Source organism: Schistocerca serialis, chromosome 2 (assembly GCF_023864345.2).
Source record: "Schistocerca serialis cubense isolate TAMUIC-IGC-003099 chromosome 2, iqSchSeri2.2, whole genome shotgun sequence".
NCBI lineage: Eukaryota > Metazoa > Arthropoda > Insecta > Orthoptera > Acrididae > Schistocerca > Schistocerca serialis.
In genome coordinates, this window is record NC_064639.1 from 617424838 (window position 1) to 617444414 (window position 19577).

General features: G+C 39.0%; 1 protein-coding gene across 4 annotated transcripts in view; it reads right to left on the reverse strand.

Annotated features, from left to right (window-relative positions):
- Positions 1-19577, reverse strand: part of LOC126457669 (gamma-tubulin complex component 3-like) — a 304002-nt gene that overhangs the window by 161794 nt on the left and 122631 nt on the right. For 3 of the 4 annotated variants that reach the window (XM_050094170.1, XM_050094166.1, XM_050094168.1), the window contains one exon: positions 1013-1252. In XM_050094170.1, the coding sequence (XP_049950127.1) occupies positions 1013-1252 (240 nt within the window). The remainder of the gene's footprint in view (positions 1-1012; positions 1253-19577) is intronic. The other variant, XM_050094169.1, reaches the window with a different exon arrangement.

A 19577-nucleotide genomic window follows, 5' to 3' on the forward strand; every position in this document is an offset into this window, starting at 1 on the left:
GACTGGATGTCATGCATGTCACCAAAGGCACCCATGTTGAAGTTGACTGAATGGCATAAAAACTTTTGTGAGATAGTGTCTCACATAAGCCAAACATGGCGTGAATAATTTAGTTAGCTTGGATGCTATAACACCTTACAGTTGTACCGTTCATTTTATTTTGAAGCACCCTGTGTGTGTGTGTGTGTGTGTGTGTGTGTGTGTGAGAGAGAGAGAGAGAGAGAGAGAGAGAGAGAGAGAGGAGGAGGAAGCAAGAAATATCATCAATAACAGTGGCTACCATCAATCAGAGGGTTATCTAAACAAGCCCACGCCTACTCGGCACAACATCAAAAGTGCAACTGCAACTGTTGGTCGACCTGGGAAGGCAACCAGTCTGGTCTAGCATGCATAACTAAAACCAGAGAGTCAACATTTAATAAATGGAGAAAGTGAGCAAAAATCAGTATACTGTTGCAGTGAGTTTAGCTACTACCTTCATGGTTTTAATTTGTAAATATAAAAGAGTGAACTTAAGTTTCAAAAGACTTGGGAATGCACAATGATGGGGATAGTTTTATAATATGAAGAATAACCATCTTTAAGTGGTCCATTCCCCAAGTTCAGAATTAGAAGGGTAGGTTACTTAATATTTCTCTCTACATGTCAATATGACTACTGCCCCAACATATGTGTTGGAAATAATTAAATAAAAACCAAATTAATTAAAATTAAATAAATTATGTTTGTCATTATGGGTAATGTGGATGTCTGCAAGGTGATACATTTCACGACCATTCATCCATTATAGCAGGATGTACAATTCTGACAATACAAATTTAAAATTGGTTTAAGTTTTGGTTGAACACACTGAAGTTTCAAAAGTCAGAACATTGTCTTCATGCAGCATTCATATATTAGTGGGTTTGGATAAATTATAGAGCACACTGGGAAATTTAAAGTACAAGGCAATTTTTCCTGAATTATGACAAAATTGAAGGAAAAATGTTCAATACAAAATTATATAACTTACTGCTGCCAAGAGTGTGCGTACACTACGGCGTAAATTTGGATCACCGTGCTGCAAAAAACTATGTACACAGGATGCCAGAGCACCACCACGACGACCACGGCATGCTTCTGCCAGTGACAGCAACAGCTGCAACCTCAGTGTGGGGCTCCGTACACATACTGCCAATTGACTCAATGTCAGTGATGGCAGTTGCTCTTCTGCTAGCGGTGAATCAACTACAGCCTCTGACTGCTTCTGTAACTTTCAGATAAAGAAAAGAGAGTTTACTTTGTGAAAATAAAACAGAAGTGTACACAGAATAAATGGGAAACTAATCATAAAAAAGCAGAGGATGAAAATACCACTACAGATGGAAAGTTCTTTTATTATCACACGACCAGTTTCGGGCTCTTAAATGCCCATCTTCAGGTGTCGTAACTGGGTGCTGTGACCCCCGAGCGCTGCAGTGGACATGGACGAGGCACGGTGTGCTATCTACAAACGCAGAGCATGACTCCATGCTCTGACCTAGTCTCACAACTTTCAAAAAGAACAGAACTAAGGATACTGATTCTCAAAGAAGCGTTATTTAAACTTTATGGTTACTAATGAGCAGTCATACATTACCTAAATTTTAGGTAAAAATGGGCACAACAATGTCAAAAAGTGTCTAGCATGTTGAAGCTGGATACAATACAGAGTATTTTTATCAAAGACTCACAGTTGTTAATTTGACTAACGATAACATTAATAATAATAATAATAATAATAATAATAATAATAATAATAGTCCATCCCCAAGAAGTTAAATAACATATTTCTGACAACAATACCTGTACAGAAAACCAGTAAAATGGTATTATCATCAAGGGCAGATATCATATAAAATGGCACTGGTTATTAAAGTTAATATTTATTGTGCCTGACTATGATTCAGTTTCTACAGCCACTTGGCATGCAGATTGTCATTCTCTCATACCTGACAGTAATTTTTGCAATTAATTTTAACACTTGTGTATCTTTTCATGTGTTCTCCTGTTGCCTACTGTCCAATGGCATCACTCTTTACACCATATCAAGCTTTTGGAGAGCATGTAAGTTGCCACTGCACGGATTGCATTTTTCTCTGCTTCGTGATAATAAAGCAAAGTTTCAACATCCCATGTCAATAGTACTACTCTTAGGAATAAAAAGCCTATAACAACTGGCACTTTTAGACTCATTGCCATCAATAAGCTGCCTTAGCTTTAGTTCATAGACAGTGAAATTTCAGTATCCAGCCAAAGATACAATGAACAAATCCAACAGTTTTAGTTTTACAGCAACACTGCAAACAGATACTTACCTAAAAACGGCAATTATATGTGCAATATTTTAACCACCGACAGCTGTCAAGACAACACAAGTGAATCAACCACAGTGTAGCATATCAGCTTAAGATAGCTATACTTGCTCTGATACATTTCACTTTCTTTCATACAACAGCAATGTCAAAAGTACTGCCACTGTAAGATAGAACTGAAAAAAATAATTTATTTCATAAAATACATTTACGGTCTTACGGTCCTTCAATATAATCCCCATTCTTGCTTATGACAGCTTACCAGCATTTTGTCAACACCCGTATTCCAAACAGTGCAACTTCACTGTTGAGTTGTCTGGTTAATCAGGTCACCTCAATCGTATGAGAATGTTTTCCATAGAGGTGCAACAATTCCTTTCAGAAACTGTTCTCTTTCTGTTTGATAACACTGAAGCAATTCTTCTGTAATTCTTTTGCAACCTGCTTTCTGCTCTTCATTCAGATCATGCGGAACCCACCTGGCAGCAACTTTTCCCATCTTTAACTTTTCAGTTATGATTCTGTAAACTGAAGTGACAGACATTATAGCCTCATATGTAATTTCCTCGGATGTATTTGGTGAGTCTTTCCCACCAGGTGATTAACAATAACCTGAGAGACGTAGTCTGTTGCAGTTCATGGCCTTCCATTACCTGGGTTGCCCTCAGTGCTTACCAAAACTTCACGGAAATGAGCACATTACTGAGAGATACCGGGCTGTGATACACTACGCTATTCCCACTCACATCTCCCAGAGTGTTATAAATTTACATTGGTTTCTCTCCACATAGTGAATCAATTTTGAGGTACAACTGCTGGTTTCATCTTCCCATGCAAACCACAAAACACATACTAGACCATCATGCCTAAAGTCTCACTCACAATTGACATGAATTCCAAGCCGATCATGTCACAGAATGGTGGCACATGTGCCATATGCAGGACTTTTGAAATGATCCTCATATATCCTGCTCTACGGTGTGATCATCCTCAAGATTTTCCAACCAGAAAAACACTGTTACACAACACCATTCTCCAACAGTGCTGATTTCTTGTGACTTAGTCCTGTTTTCAGAGTGTACTTCCTAGGCATGTGCACTGCCATAATTTGAAAACTAATGCCCATATAAATTGTTCTTAATTATTGCACTGTTCCTCAAGATTTTATATATTCCCCACTTTCTCTTTTCACCTTCTCTCATTTCAAACGTAGTGTCACTTGATCTCAGCACAGTCGGTACAAAGCAGAAGTGTTTGCACGCTATGCTGATATTGCTCAAGGAGAATGTCAAAACAGGATCTAAGCCACGTGTCTCCCTCTACAACATTGAGATCAGGTGATACTGGAATCCGGGGATGTACCTTTACATGCATACTGACAAATGGAGGCCATGATGTTGGAACCACAGATTTACTTCAAACTTTGTACATTTTTAGTAGGTGATTAAAACAACATAATGTGAAAGTAGTAAGGTGTACTACTCTAGCAATTTCGAAAAAATTGCAAGAGAAGTATTTCGCATCTATTATGGCAATTGCATATCTGTGCAAAGGGGTCAAGTGCCAAAATGCACTGTGGCCATGTGGTTAGCGTTTAGACCTGGCAAGAGGGACATGGACAAGGTGATGATTTGAGTCCCACTAACACTTATCTTTTTAATCTATATTTTTTTCATCACTGGTCTTGTTATTTAATTTATATGACATTTGAGAGGTAATGTAATGGGAAAAAAAGCATGTGTATTTGCATGAAGTTTCAATTTATGTTTTGCATGCCTGCATGACAAACAACATACTGCAATGTGTGATGTCGGAAACACATCCGACAAGTGATTCTCTTGGTCTGGCACACTGTGACTTACTATATTACTGATGGTGAATAATGTCACTTGCATCATTACTTATCACGGTTTAACCTGGGCTTTCCAAGCCTGTCCCTCGTCCCTGTAAATTTAATTACAAATAGTAGATAGTCAAATAACATAAAATAACATATGAAATTCACTACCACATCATGAAAATGCATTTTTTTTCCATCCTATTACCTCTCAAATGTCATATAAATAAAATATAGATTAAGAAATAAGTGTTGGTGGGATTCAAACGGTCACCTCATGCACGACCCTCTTGCCATGCACGAATGCTAACCACATGGCCATAATGAATTCATACACTATCCCCCTTTTGCACAGATACATGACTGACAAAATACATGCATAACACTTCTTTTGTGATTGTTTCGAAATTGCCAGGGTAGTGCACCTTACTACTTTCACATTCTGCTGTTTTAATGCCTACTAAAGATGTACAAAGTTCAAAGTAAATCTGTTATCCCAACATCGTGGCATCCCCTATTGAGTATTTCAAATCATTCTGACATGAGTCACAATTGATAGACTTGTGACATTCGTTTCCTTTATTTCTTCGTTGATTGTCCTCGGTGACAAGGTACTGTGTTGCTATATTGGCTGAAAAATTGGGGTGGAAGTTGAACACTGTCTACATTAAATGAGGTAGCTGACAGGTGCACATTTGTGTTTCACAGTTATTTACTTTCTCTGTTCACAACCCCCCCCCCCCCCCTTCCAATAATACGCAGTTATATGGCCAGTGCACTATTATTTAACTTTCAATAAGCTTCATTAATAGTTCGCAGGCAAACATCCACATACTGCTGCAATAGTTTACTATTGAACATCTATGAGCAGTAAAAACCTAACCACAGGTTTCACAGTTCTTGTAAAATAATAAGGTACGTATGGAACAGACACGCACTGTTTTATCACATGGCCTAATTGTGTTACACTTATTTCACGGAGGCACTGTTGTTGATCTAACCAATACAGGATCCTCATGTGAAACTTGGCTGTGGACTGACTGTCTCTGAACCAAAAATTGGGCCCTTATATATTATCACAATAATAGGCACTGAAACAAAACACTGTTTGATGTTTAAGTTACAGAAATCACAAATAAAAGCTAACTCATTAAATTAACTGAATACATTGAAAAATTCGTTCCTTTGAACAGTTTCTTCTACTACAAGGTTTAGGCCGAATTATTTGTTCAAATGATGAAATTAACACATATAGTTACGCAAACAATACTTTTGACGAAACTGGAAATTACTTTGGAATTAATTAAGGACTAGCTTTGCTAACAGGTCTTTGAATAGAAACAAATAGATCCTTTAAGAATACTATTAGTTGTTCCTCCAAATGTTTATAATTGTCATAGAATTTATATTTGTTTATAAGTCAACAAATTCTAAAGGTGGCAGGGGTAAAATACAGGGAGCGAAAGGCTATTTACAATTTGTACAGAAAACAGATGGCAGTTATAAGAGTCGAGGGACATGAAAGGGAAGCAGTGGTTGGGAAGGGAGTGAGACAGGGTTGTAGCCTCTCCCCGATGTTATTCAATCTGTATATTGAGCAAGCAGTAAAGGAAACAAAAGAAAAATTCACAGTAGGTATTAAAATCCATGGAGAAGAAATAAAAACTTTGAGGTTCGCCGATGACATCGTAATTTTGTCAGAGACAGCAAAGGACTTGGAAGAGCAGTTGAATGGAATGGATAGCGTCTTGAAAGCAGGATATATGATGAACATCAACAAAAGCAAAACGAGGATAAAGGAATGTAGTCTAATTAAGTCGGGTGATGCTGAGGGAATTAGATTAGGAAATGGGACACTTAAAGTAGTAAAGGAGTTTTGCTATTTGGGGAGCAAAATAACTGATGATGGTCGAAGTAGAGAGGATATAAAATGTAGACTGGCAATGGCAAGGAAATCATTTCTGAAGAAGAGAAATTTGTTAACATCGAGTATAGATTTAAGTGTCAGGAAGTCATTTCTGAAAGTATTTGTATGGAGTGTAACCACGTATGGAAGTGAAACATGGACAATAAATAGTTTGGACAAGAAGAGAATAGAAGCTTTCGAAATGTGGTGCTACAGAAGAATGCTGAAGATTAGATGGGTAGATCACATAACTAATGAGGAAGTATTGAATAGGATTGGGGAGAAGAGAAGTTTGTGGCACAACTTGACCAGAAAAAGGGATCGGTTGTTAGGACATGTTCTGAGGCATCAAGGGATCACCAATTTAGTATTGGAGGGCAGCGTGGAGGGTAAAAATTGTAGAGGGAGACCAAGAGATGAATACACTAAGCAGATTCAGAAGGATGTAGGTTGCAGTAGGCACTGGGAGATGAAGAAGCTTGCGCAGGATAGAGTATCGTGGAGAGCTGCATCAAACCAGTCTCAGGACTGAAGACCACAACAACAACAACAATAGAATTTAAGTTATGAAACAATTACAGATATTGCCCAATAATGAAAGATAGTAACTAGGAATTTTCAAAATAAATTAGAAAATCAATAACATACATAAAACTAAGCACAAAATTAGATCTAGTTGTATATTTTTTAATACTGAGGGCCAACCTTTCTCTTTTATGAAAATGCAGATTATACTCATGTATGTTAATTAGTCAGACATAAAAAAAATTAATTTTAAGGAGGCAGATGGCAAAACAAGAGGGGAAGTAAAAACTATTCCAGCTTGCTTTGTCATAGACTGGTGAATTATTTTGCTGAAAGTAGGTCTTCACTGGGATTAAAGCCTCAGAACAGGTGTCATTTACTTTTGCCAATTCGTTCATTGTTTTCATATATTTTAGAGTGTGTGTGTGTGTGTGTGTGTGTGTGTGTGTGTGTGGGGGGGGGGGGGGGGGGGGGGGGGGGGGGGAACTGATTTTGAAAGTTATGACAAACTGTGTTTCTTCATGTTACATGATATCTTTAAAATTGTATCATAAATCATGTCACTAGGATACCACCAGATCAAATACTTGTAATATTACAAGTAAGGTCTTAATAATCTATCTTACTTCTCACTCCGTCCCCATCATCTCTGGATTGAAAGTGGCACACTGCTACCACTGTAGTACTGTCTTTGACGACCTATTCTCTCTGATGCCTCCCCACCTGCAACTGTCTCCTCGTTATTCCAATAAACAAAAATTATCAGTACTTTATGTAGTTTTGAAATCAGATCTGGTTTCTGAATTGCTTTGCATATCTAAGAAACCATCATTCTAAAAATTGCTAAATGTGAAACATTAATTATTAAAGTAAAAGTATTCTGGCTGTTTATCAATTAATTCAATTTTGCTTGTTTGTGTATTTCTGGCTGCATTACCACAGTGCTGACGTGATATGAAACATTCCAGTATTCATACATTATTTCAAGCGATAAGAGTTTTTTTATTAATGAAGTGCATGGTGATATTTATGAATATGAGTCTGTTTAGGTGGTGAATATTTTTTATAGGTCAGTATTATTGGTCTGTAATACTGTCACATTGCTCTATACTTGGGTAGTTCATTTAGTACTAATTTCAGCAGTATCTTAGTGCACTATCAGAATTGTTACGCAATGTAAACGGTGGAAAAAATCCTGTATAAACTATAGAGATTGTTCCATAAGAGGGAACGGCCCGGCAATGCATGGATTCCATGCTAGAGACCATTTATTCAGTCATACTTTGTAACAGAGACTGTGTTCTAATACGTGCTGTACCATGCAGCCACAGTCACAGTATGCATGGTTTCCTCCTAGAAACAGTCACTGTTCCTCATATGCCATGCTTTAGTACTCTCTCCTGCCATAGTAATTGGTAATGTTGTGCCTGAGTCACTTCTCTTGCTGATTCACCTTGTAGCAGATGAAATAAAGTGTTGTACACAACGGTTCCCTATTCGAATCGAGAGCTTGCAGACATGGTGTTTACTTACAGAAAGGCAAACAGCAATGGGTGGCAGGCAACAAGGCTGTATCGTAAGATCTATACCCGCCGACAAAAGCACTGTGTTCAATGTTTGCAGCAGTATTTTGCCATTTGTCTGAGGCAAGGTCATTTCAGGAAACAGGAAATCATGAAGGACATACCGAAAATGTTCAGACATCAGACTTGGGGGAAAATGTGATTATTACTGTGGAATGCAACTGACATGTCAGTACAAGGCACTTGGACTGCTGTTACAGGATTAGCCAGACAACCATGTGGATCATTCTCCATGACAACTGTTACTAACCATATCACTTACTGCACGTTAAAGCTTACTAGCGACAGATTTCTTTCCGCATCGGAGCAGTTTTGTCTATGGTTTCTTCACCAGGCAACTGTGATTTTGGGATCTGTGTCATCCATCGTATTCACAGATGAAGCCACCTTCACATGGAGAGGTATCTTCAACTTTCATAACAGTTGTAGCAGCACCACTGTTTAGGATAGGGAAAGATAGTTTTGTGCGATATTCTGAGAACAAGTTACAGCCAGGTGTGGGCCGGATTGCAGAGAGTTACGCATACCAGCAGTTGCAAAGGCAAATAGAGGCCACAGGGGTGTAGAACACCCGGAGAGGGCACACACAGCAGTTTTCATGTTGCAAGTCGCAAGCAGAAGGGACCACTGGCCAACCTAGTGTGTTATGAGCACGTGACGGGAAGCGGTCTGCTTGGCAAAACAGAGGCACACAGCTCAGTATGAATAAGCGCTGTTTTCTAACGAGATTCATTCAAATGTGGCAGCTCTCCTGAACGGCGAGGCGTGTCACACCACCAACCACACGCAGCAGCAGATGGGGCGCCAGCATTCCAGTCCACAGCGTGTCGTAGGTTCAACCCTCTGAGGCCAACGCGGGGTCTGTAGTCAGCCAGCGGCGGGCCACTCTTCGGCTCACTAGCATGGGCAGCCGTCCAGGCTTCCAACACGAACCAGTGTCACCCGGGGTGAAGGTCGCAGATTTGGCAGTGGATCGCGGTCGCTTGTCTTCGCCACGTCCTAAGCCATGCCAGCAAGGGAACACAGCGCGGACCACCTTGCAGTTGGGTCAATCCATTTCAAATCACCCAGGTGATGTTGGTCAACATTTTTGATTTTCTTGATTTTTTTTATCATGACTTCCCTATAGACAGACACTCACAAAACACTGTTTTAAAACTTTTTACAAGTCATAGTTTTTTTCTGGCAGCCGTTTTTACAAAGGCGGTTGGGCAAATTTTAGTGGAAATTGACGTTTGCGGAAAGTGTGGCTTGTTAAGTGATTCGTAAGACCATCAAAGTCTGTAATCTAATTTACAAAAAGTTGTCTTGATTGTGTCTTTTATAGCATATACCTCTTATTAGATTTTTTCATTGGTATTATACATCGTGTATAATTTCATTCAGTAGCAATTTGTCTGAAATTTAAGCAGATTATAATTTGCACTTAGAGGCCAAATACATTATTTAGTTACCAATTAGAGATGGATGCCGAAGGGAACAGCATACCTTCCTGCTCAATTGGGCAAGGAGATAGTGGAACAAAAGTGCCATGTCACTTTCTTTGCCAAAAAAGCTGCTTTAAAATGGTTTGCGGATTTTAATGATGAGGAAAAAGAGTTGTTGGTCCGACGTTCTGAAGCAAAGCTCGACAATACCTCTCAAGTTTGCCTACACCATGAAGCCCTGTTATTGACACAATATGAGAGGTTTAAAAAAAATGCTTCAATCCCTTTGGGAAGGTGAATCAATGTTAAGGCAGGAATTCGCACTCTTGATACTGAAACAGCTAATAAGGCTTCTGATATGTTGAAGAAGCAGCTTGTTAATAACATAAAGCCAGGTCAGAAAATTTGTTCGGCTTGCAGGACTACCTTAAATAAACACTTGTACGAAGCTTTATCAGCCTCATCATCACATTCTGATGAGGACTTTACACCAAAAGAAGAATTAAATAGTAGCTTATTGCCTATCGGTATTTCATCCCTGAAGAGAACAGTAAGCCACAGAGATAAGCCCCAATATGTGAAGAAGAAAATTCAAAAGGCTCAAAATGTGATTAAAAACAGAATTGTAAATGCAATGGGAGTAAACCAACAAATTGAAGATGCTAGTGAAATTAAATTAATGAATGTGGAAACTGTGCCGACTATGCACATTTGCTGACTGAACTGAAAGCCAAGATGCAGAATGCAATTCATAAAGAACAGATGCAAATTGTAACCTTGGCACCTGTAAGTTGGACAGTCAGACAAACAGTAGTTCAGTTAGGCGTGTCCGAAAGAATGGTGAAAAATGCTCGGAAGCTTAAGGCAGAGAAGGGCATTCTGGCACTTCCCACAAATAGGCAAAGCAGGAAATTACCAGAAGTTGCTAGTAGAGTGCGAAATTTTTTTTGGAGATGATGAGTATAGTAGGGTGTGCCCTGGAAAAAAAGATAGTATTTCAGTTAGACTTTTAGATAGAAAGACATACATGCAGAAGAGATTGTTACTTTGCAATTTACGGGAAATGTATGTTATCTATAAGAATATAAATGGTCCAGAAATAGGGTTCTCAAAGTTTTGTGAACTTAGACCCAAATGGCGCGTAACAGTAGGATCAGCTGGAATGCATGCAGTTTGCATCTGTGCAATTCACCAAAATGTTAAGCTTATGCTTAGGGGAGCTGGTATACGTGAAAATTATAAGGAGATTCTCAGCAAGGCAGTTCACAGTTTGAACTCTAAACAGTGCATGCTACATCACTGTGAAAGGTGTCCTGGGCCCGAAGTTACAGCATCTGAAATTGCCAGCTATTTCCTAGATCATGAGCCACAGGAAGTTATTGTGTTTAAGCAATGGATACATACCGATCGGGCCACACTGGACACGAAGCCAATGGAAGTGGATGAATTTATTGAAGATGTAAAAAATAAAATATGGAGTCTGTCATGCCATCATTACATTGCCAAGCATCAAAGCTTGCATCTTAAAGGCGTTAAATGTCATCTGAAAGACGAAGAGCTTGTTGTCCTAATGGATTTTGCAGAAAATTATTCTTTTATCATTCAGGATGCTGTGCAAGGCTTCCACTGGGACAATAGTCAAGCAACAATTCATCCATTTGTTATCTACTTTCGTGAAAAAGAGAAAGTAGAATCTTTAAGTTTTTGCTTTATCCGTGGTTGTTTGTGGCATGACACTATTACAGTTCACGATTTTATCAAGGAGCTCATCAAATATATAAAAGCACGGTTTGCACAGATATCCCACATTCATTATTTCAGTGATGGCTCCAGTGCTAAATATAAAAATTTCAAGAATTTCCTAAATTTGTGCTATCATAAGAGTGATTTTGGAATGACAGCCGAATGGAATTTTTTTGCTACTAGTCACGGGAAATCACCTTGTGAGAGGGATTGGAGGTACAACAAAGCTGTTAGCAGCAAGAGCAAGCTTGCAACGGCCACTTAATGGACAAATTCTTACTCCCCTAGATCTGTTTCACTTCTGCTCTGAAAACATTAATGGAATTAAATTTGTTTTCGTCAGTAAAGATAAAATTGAAAAAAATATTGTGTCACAAGAAGAGAGGTTTAAACTTGGACAAACTGTAGCAGGCACTAGAGAAAATCATCACTTTTTACCTATTGATGAAACAACAATTCAGGTCAGCAAAGTTTCAAATGATTGTTTATCTTTTCTAGCTAAAATGGATCACAGTAATGAAGGAGGAATATTAATGTCAGCTCTCCAACCAGGACAATATGTTGCATGCATCTATGAAAACGTGTGGTGCATTGGGAATATCTGTGAGACCTCCACAGAGCAAAGGGATGCATAAATAAACTTTATGCACCCACATGGTCCAGCAAATTCATTTTATTGGCCACCAAGAAGTGACAAGTGCTGGGTTCTGGAACACCACATTATTGCAGTTATTCCAGCTCCATCAGTAAATTCGTCTGGCCGGCAATACACCATTCCTCTTGATATTCATCAGAAAATTAATGTAGCCTATAAAAAATTGAAATAGGTTAGAGGAAACAATCTAAGGAACCCAAGAGTGCCTTCTAATTTTCCACAGGGCACTTAAATAATTTTACTATCAGGCTTGGGAACCTGTGTAAAGAAATCCTTATCAGGCTTGGGATCCTGTGGTAAAGAAACCCACCCGTGGCTGTTGTTGCTAAGATATCGGGCGTGGCCCCTACAGCAATGGAATGCTGGTTTCCTCAGGTGAAATGAAACTAGCAGTGGTTAAGCCACCATGGACCATAGAAACTAATATATACATCAGCAAGCTGGTGTTGTTCATTAAACAGGCAACTAGTAATTAGATGATTATGCAAATAAATTTTACGATTTACATTCCTTCTTAATAATAATACTATGTGTGTGTGTGTGTGTGTGTGTGTGTGTGTGTGTGAGAGAGAGAGAGAGAGAGAGAGAGAAAGAGAGAGAGAGAGAGAGGGGGGGGGGGGGGGGAGGTGACAATTAAGAAATTTTATTGTTTTACTATTCGGACTTAAGCTAGGTCCTATTCATCAGGACTTCTTATTTCACTTATCCCAGAGATTAATAAACATGTATAAGGCAAAATAAAAGATTTCAGGTATAATTTGAGTGCCAGAAAAATGTGTTCAAACTTCCAGTGTGTCTCTTTGATGATGCTACTTTTTGGGGCCTTATATGCCTGCATTGCAAAACCAAATCCACTTTTCTAGATAGTTTAGAATATGCTCTTTCTAATGACCATAGTTTAGAAGAGTCTGGAGAAAACACTTTTTTGAAAAATTTGACTAAAAATACCCATTTTTAGCACTTTTTGAAAAATCGTCAACTTTACCCTAGATTTGTGAAATAATGGAGAGCAATAGGAGAATGAAATTTTATATTCTAAGACATTGTGTTGGTGCATTATGGTGTGCAAAGTTTCATGTATATCCCACAATTACTTTTGGAGATATAAAAAACTAAAGTTCACATTTTTTTAAACAGCAATTTTTTCGCCCAACTTTGCTTCAAATTATCTATATGAAAATTGCTCAGGAATCCTTTTCTAATATTTTACTTTAAAGAGCTCTAAAAGTTGTATAAGATGGCCAAGTTTTGTTTCTTTCATGCAAATACTTACAGAGATATCTCATCTCAAAGTTGCTGAAAATTCAAGGACGCACTATAGAAAGCTGTGCTATGGTCTTAAACAAGTGACTGTATCTCCGAAAGTATTGAATTTCTGAAACTGAAACTTTACCAGTGTTCATTGAGAACATGTGTGAATGTTCATACAAAATTTCATCAAAATCCATGACAGTCATGTGGGAGCCTCGAGACCACTTGGCATGGAATGACCCAATGTTAAGGTGCAGAAGCAGAAAAGGTTAATTCTTCTCTCGCTGAATGAGCTCTACAGCCTCTATTAACAAAAACGCCCAGATAACAAAATTGGCCGCTCTATGTTTTGTGTTCTACGACCAAAGTTGTGTGTTCTTCCACGTTCATCAGGAACTCATACTGTATGCGTTTGCAAGCATCAAAACATGAAGCTGATGATGGAAGGAGCAAAGCTTAATGCAAATTATAAAGACCTGATAGCTTTCATGGTATGTGATATTGATAATGAAAAATGTATGCTTGACATATGTGCAGGATGTCCTGGACTAGATACCCTACTTGATACCTTAAAAAATGAACTTGACATCTTGCCTGATGAAGTAGTTTTCAAACAATGGGTACAAACTGATAGAGTTGAGCTTATTACACAGGTAATGCCCAGTGAGGAATTTTTACAGTCTCTTGTCGATAAGCTGGTGCTTTTAAAATCCCATCACTTTATCTCAAAAGCTCAAGCTCAATATTTTAAGGAAACGAAAGAAAACCTGAAAGAAACCCACTGTTTAGTGATCGGTGATTTTGCAGAAAACTATACATTTACAGTACAGGATGAAGTTCAAAGTTTTCATTGGACTAACGCACAAGCGACACTGCATCCATTTGTCATCCACTTTAAAAAAGAAGACAACGTGTGTTGCAAATCTATTTGTGTAATTAGTGACCACCTAGAACATAATACCACGACTGTGTATGCATTTCAACATCACCTCATTAGAGAAATTAAGAATATCATACGTAATGTTGAAAAGATAATCTACATTAGTGATGGCGCAAGCAGCCAGTACAAAAATAAGAAAAACTTCATTAATATCTGCCAACACAAAAATGATTTTGGTTTACCAGCAGAGTGGAATTTCTTTGCCTCATCACACGGAAAGAATTCTTGCGATGGGATAGGCGGAACAACAAAAAGAGAAGTTACACGAGCTTCCCTTCAAAGGCCTTACACAGAACAAAGCCTGGCTCCACATGATTTGTTCAAATACTGTCAACAGAATATTACTGGAATTCGATATATATTTGTTTCTTCAACTGAAATTGAACAAATCAAAACAAAGCTGACTGAGAGATTTGATTGTTGTTTACCATTGAAAGAAACAAGAAGCTATCACAGATATGTTCCCATAAGCGACAATCAAATAAGATGTTTTGTTACTTCCAAAGGCTCCAACTCTGATGATCATCAAACTTCAATACCTTTTACAAATGTATCATCTTTTACTAATAACGATTTTGTTGTTTGTATGTATGATGAGAAGTGGTGCCATGGAAAAATTGAAGAGAAAAGTGAAGATAACAATGATGTTCTAGTGCATTTCTTTCACCTTTCTGGTCCAAGAACTGCCTTTCAACTTTCCAAAAATGACACTGCTTGGGTGCCTGCAAATAAAGTAGTACGAAAGCTGACTCCACTGGAACTAACAACAGTGTCTGGTAGAACACACAACATAACTGATAAACTATGCAATGAAATATCGTGTTTGTTTAACTCCCTAATGAAAATTGCAGCTGGCAAGTAGTTACAACTGAAGTTTTAAATCTGTATACACGGAGAAACATTATTATGTGTATACTGTACGGAAATGTAGTACAACAAATGTACCGTTAATTTTAAGAATTAGAACTCTTACCAATTGTTATCTATGACCACTGTTATTTAAAAGTAGAAATATTTGGTCATTTATTGTATGTAATGATTTAAACATCATTTGACCAATGTCAACTGTAATAATTTCAAGCCCTTGTTTGCTAACTTGGCACTGCACGAGCATGTAGAGGGGTAGCGTTTTTACTGAAATTTGCTGCTCTATTACTCTCAATGTAGTTGAGTCTCAGTCATAATTTTTTTGTGAGATATTCCCATGAGAATAAAGAACATTCAGTCCCTTTTTAGATACTGACCTGCGAAAATTGACGTTAGAAGGGTTTTGGCCATTTTTGAAAAGCTCTAGAAAAAACAGGAGTGCATTCTCAGTACTGCAACTTTTACTGCAGGTAGTTATGTAAGTACACAACGCAGAGATAACATATTATTAGTGACTCTCTCTTCCTTCATGAAAATTGAAGGCCTTAAAAAGTGAAGATTGATAAATTGTTTCAGAGTCTTTACAGAAAGAGTTTGAGTGACACTCTTGCACGACAGAAAAATTTAAAAAAAATTACGCCTGAAGTTCATTTCATGCTGAGCACACTGGTTTTTGAATTATTCTGATATCTTTTAAAATAACTTGGCAGTTAAACTTTCCGCAAACGTCGATTTCCACTAAAATTTGCCCAACTGCCATTGTAAAAATTGCTGCCAGAAAAAAACTATGACTTATAAAATTTTTTAAAACAGTGTTTTGTGAATTCCTGCCTTTAGGGAAGTCATGATAAAAAATCAAGAAAATCAAAAATGTTGAGCAACAAATTTTATTCATATTGGGTGATTATAAATGGATTGACCCAGTTGTCAGCGGGCTGCTCGGTGGCTTCTCAGAGCGGCGCGGAGGCAACAAGGACGGGGACAGCTGAGTTGGCAAGGACACAGACCACTGAGTCAACTGCGGCACCCTGACGACGATGCAACTCTGCTGGCGTTCAAGGCCGGCTCGACACAACATTGCATTGCACAGGCCACTGCGGTGCTTCCTCAGTGTTGCGGGGCCCTGTGACGCAGACTGAGGTGTACGAGGGCACTGTGGTTGGAAACAATAAATGATTTGTTTTTTCGAGTATGGCTCCTGTCAAGCCACAATTTAGGTGTTTTGCATGGGCATAGTATTTTTTTGTTGTCAGAGTAGGTGTTAGGGTATTTGGGGCAGTAAGATTTTTTTTATTTTTTTTTAATTTTTTTTATTTTTTTTTTATTTTTTCGTGGCATTTAATTACTTTTGTATTGGTTTATGATGATACTGAGTATGATGATACAGAGCTATAGGAAATCAGGTTGTTCTTGTACTTAAATGTTTTGTTTCAGGACTAAATGGGAACAAAAGCAACACAATGGTAGAGTCTGGGATGCAAGGTGTGTCGGAACCAGAAGCGGTGCGGATTTTGATGGAAAAGATAGCAGAATTGACAGCAGACAATATACAGTTGAGAAATGAATTCACATCTAGAAGTGAGTGGGAAACTGCATCTGATCAGTCGTTGTTGCCTAGGGTGCAGGAGATTGATCCAGCTGCCGCGAGTTTGATTACTCCGTTTTCTGGCAAGGCATCTGAGGATGTGCGTCTGTCTGTGGAGGACTTGGAAATTTCAGCTGTGATGAATGTTGGTCTGATGAACAGTTGCTACATGTAGCCAAGATTAGATTAACGGGTGATGTGAAGATATTTGTAAGGTGTTCTGAGGCCTTAAGGAAGGCAGGACAGTTTAAGCGGTTGAAGGGGGGAGGGGGGGGGGGGGGGGGGGGGGGGAGAGGCTTTTACAAAGGTGCAAGAAATAGAACAGGGCTCGGTACTCTAGGGAGAAGTTGAGGAGAACAATGACGAAGAGACAGACAGAGAAATTTGCGGACAGAATAAGGGAAATTAATGTATATACTTACGAGTTGGATCAGAGCAATGAGGCAAATGGTGCTCTGTTGCAGGAGGCCGAGGAAAGAGCATTTTATGTATTTTTGAGAGGGTTACCGGCGCATATGTCACAGAAAGTGCATGAAGGAACTCCAAAAGATTTGTATTCGGTCATTCAGCTGGCAATTCAATGTGAGGAAATAGACATGGCAACATGGGTACGTGAATGGCAAACAGTGTTTACAGCGGGTATAAAATGTTGTAAGTGTGGTCGTACAGGACATGTGCAGAGGCAATGTACCCAGTCACCAAGGAATAGAGGAAGGAGTGGAAATCAGCAGCATGGAGGATGGAGAGAGGAGAAGTGGACAAGCGCTAAACGGCAGAGGGGGCCCCAAGACCCACCTAAGGGAGCTCCCGTTTAATTTCTATGCTACGAATACCTATGCAGAGGTGGAATGTTCAGTGGTAGGATCCATAGGAACTAAAAAGTTTAAGATTTTGTTGGACACAGGGGCGCAAGTGTCAGTGGCTACTAGGAATATAATGGGACGGAGAAAGTTAGACCCACCACATTATAGATTGCATGGAGTGGGGAATAAGGTGGTCACGCCTTTGCGGTCTGTGACAGTTGACTTTTGAATAGAGAAAATCCGATTTAATGCATGCATGGAGGCAGTTCCATGGGTAAGCAAGGGCTACGAGATGATCCTAGGAGTAGATTTCTTGCAACAACATCATGCCAAAATTGACCCTGGACAACGAACTGTGGAATACGGTGGAATGTTATTTCCTCTAGGAGAAACTGTTGTCAATGCAGAGCTGTCGCGAGGATCGTTCAACGTAATGAACAAACCAACTGAACAGCGTACATTAGCATTAAGACTTAATTCACATGAATGTGTGTCTGGTGGCACCGGGAAGTCGCTATGGGTAAGTGTGGAGCCGAATCTGCCTGTGGGTACGGTACGTGTTATTGAACCATTGGAGGATAATGAAGTTTTGGGTTCACTGGGTTGTTTTGTGAAACGTAGTGTTGTACACGTACGGGAGGGAAACGATGGGCAAGTAGTTCCCGTGAATGTGGACAATTTTAGCACTGTAGATGCGAATTTAAGGAAAGGAGTTTTAGTAGCAAAATTGGATGTGCCAGACGACAAAGACTGGTGTTCGAGAGGCAGGCGAAGTGATCAACCACAACTGCATTGCGTGACAAAATTAAGCATCTGAAAGGAGGAGAAAGAGAGCATATGGAAGAATTATTGTGGGAATTGAAGGATTTGTTTTTTCCACAAGGGCCATTACCAACAACTCCATTAGTTCAACACAGAATACCAAGAGGGAATGAAGCACCTGTTTACCGTAAACCATACAGAATACCGAGGTATTTGCAGCCGACTGTGGAAGATTTCATTGATCAGCAGCTTGTGGATGGTATTATAGAGCATAGTAATAGTTGCTGGGGAGCGGGCATTGTCTTTGTGCCTAAAAAATCTACTAATGGAACTAAGAAATACAGGTTCTGTTGTGATCACCGATACCTCAATAATAAGACAGTAATTGACGCATACCCCATTCCAAACATATCAGAGACTTTGGATCACTTAGGACAGTGCCAGTACTTTTCTGTGATGGATTTGACAAGTGGTAATCATCAGTAAGAGATGGCTCCAGAGGATCAGGATCATCCAAAAACTGCTTTCCCTACACCTGGAGGCCATTACCAGTACATTAGAATGCCACTCAGTTTGAGAAATGCTCCGGCAACGTTTCAGAGGTTGCTAGACAATGTCTTGAGGGGTCTGAAACCACGAAAATGTCTTGTCTATTTGGATGACATTATAGTGTTTTCAAGTAGTATGGAGCAACAAAGACAGTGTTTCAGGGAAGTTTTTATGATGTTAAGAGCAGCTCATTTCACGTTGAGCCTGGAGGAATGTCATTTTGCACTAGAAGAAGTAATATATTTGGGCCATATTATCAGTAAGGACAGAGTGCGAAGAGATTCGAGGTTGGTACAGGCTGTAAGGGATTTTCGGGAACCGAAAACAGTTAAGAAACTGTAGTCATTCATCGGAATTTGCAATTTCTATCGAAAGTTTGTGAAGGGTTTTGCAGATTTAGTACAGCCATTGACGCGATTGTAATGGAAGGGTGTGAAATTTGAGTGGACAGAAGAGTGTCAGAAAGCGTTTGACAAACTGAAAGAAATGTTGCCATCAAGTCCAGTTCTTGTGTTTCCATATTTTGAAAAGGAGTTTATACTAGCATGCGGTGCATCAAATCAAGCATTAGGGTGTGTTCTTAGTCAGAAAATTGATGGGAAAAAACATTTTGTAGCCTATGCGTCTAGGCACTTGACTGCAGCAGAGAGGAATTACTCAACAACACAGAGGGAGATGTTTAGCGTAATCTATGGAATCACATATTTTAAATGTTATTTATATGGGAGAAGATTTCGGGTAGTGACAGATTATGCTGCGTTGAAGTGGTTGTTGGGGTTGAAGGATCCGTCCACAAGATTCGTTCGATGGG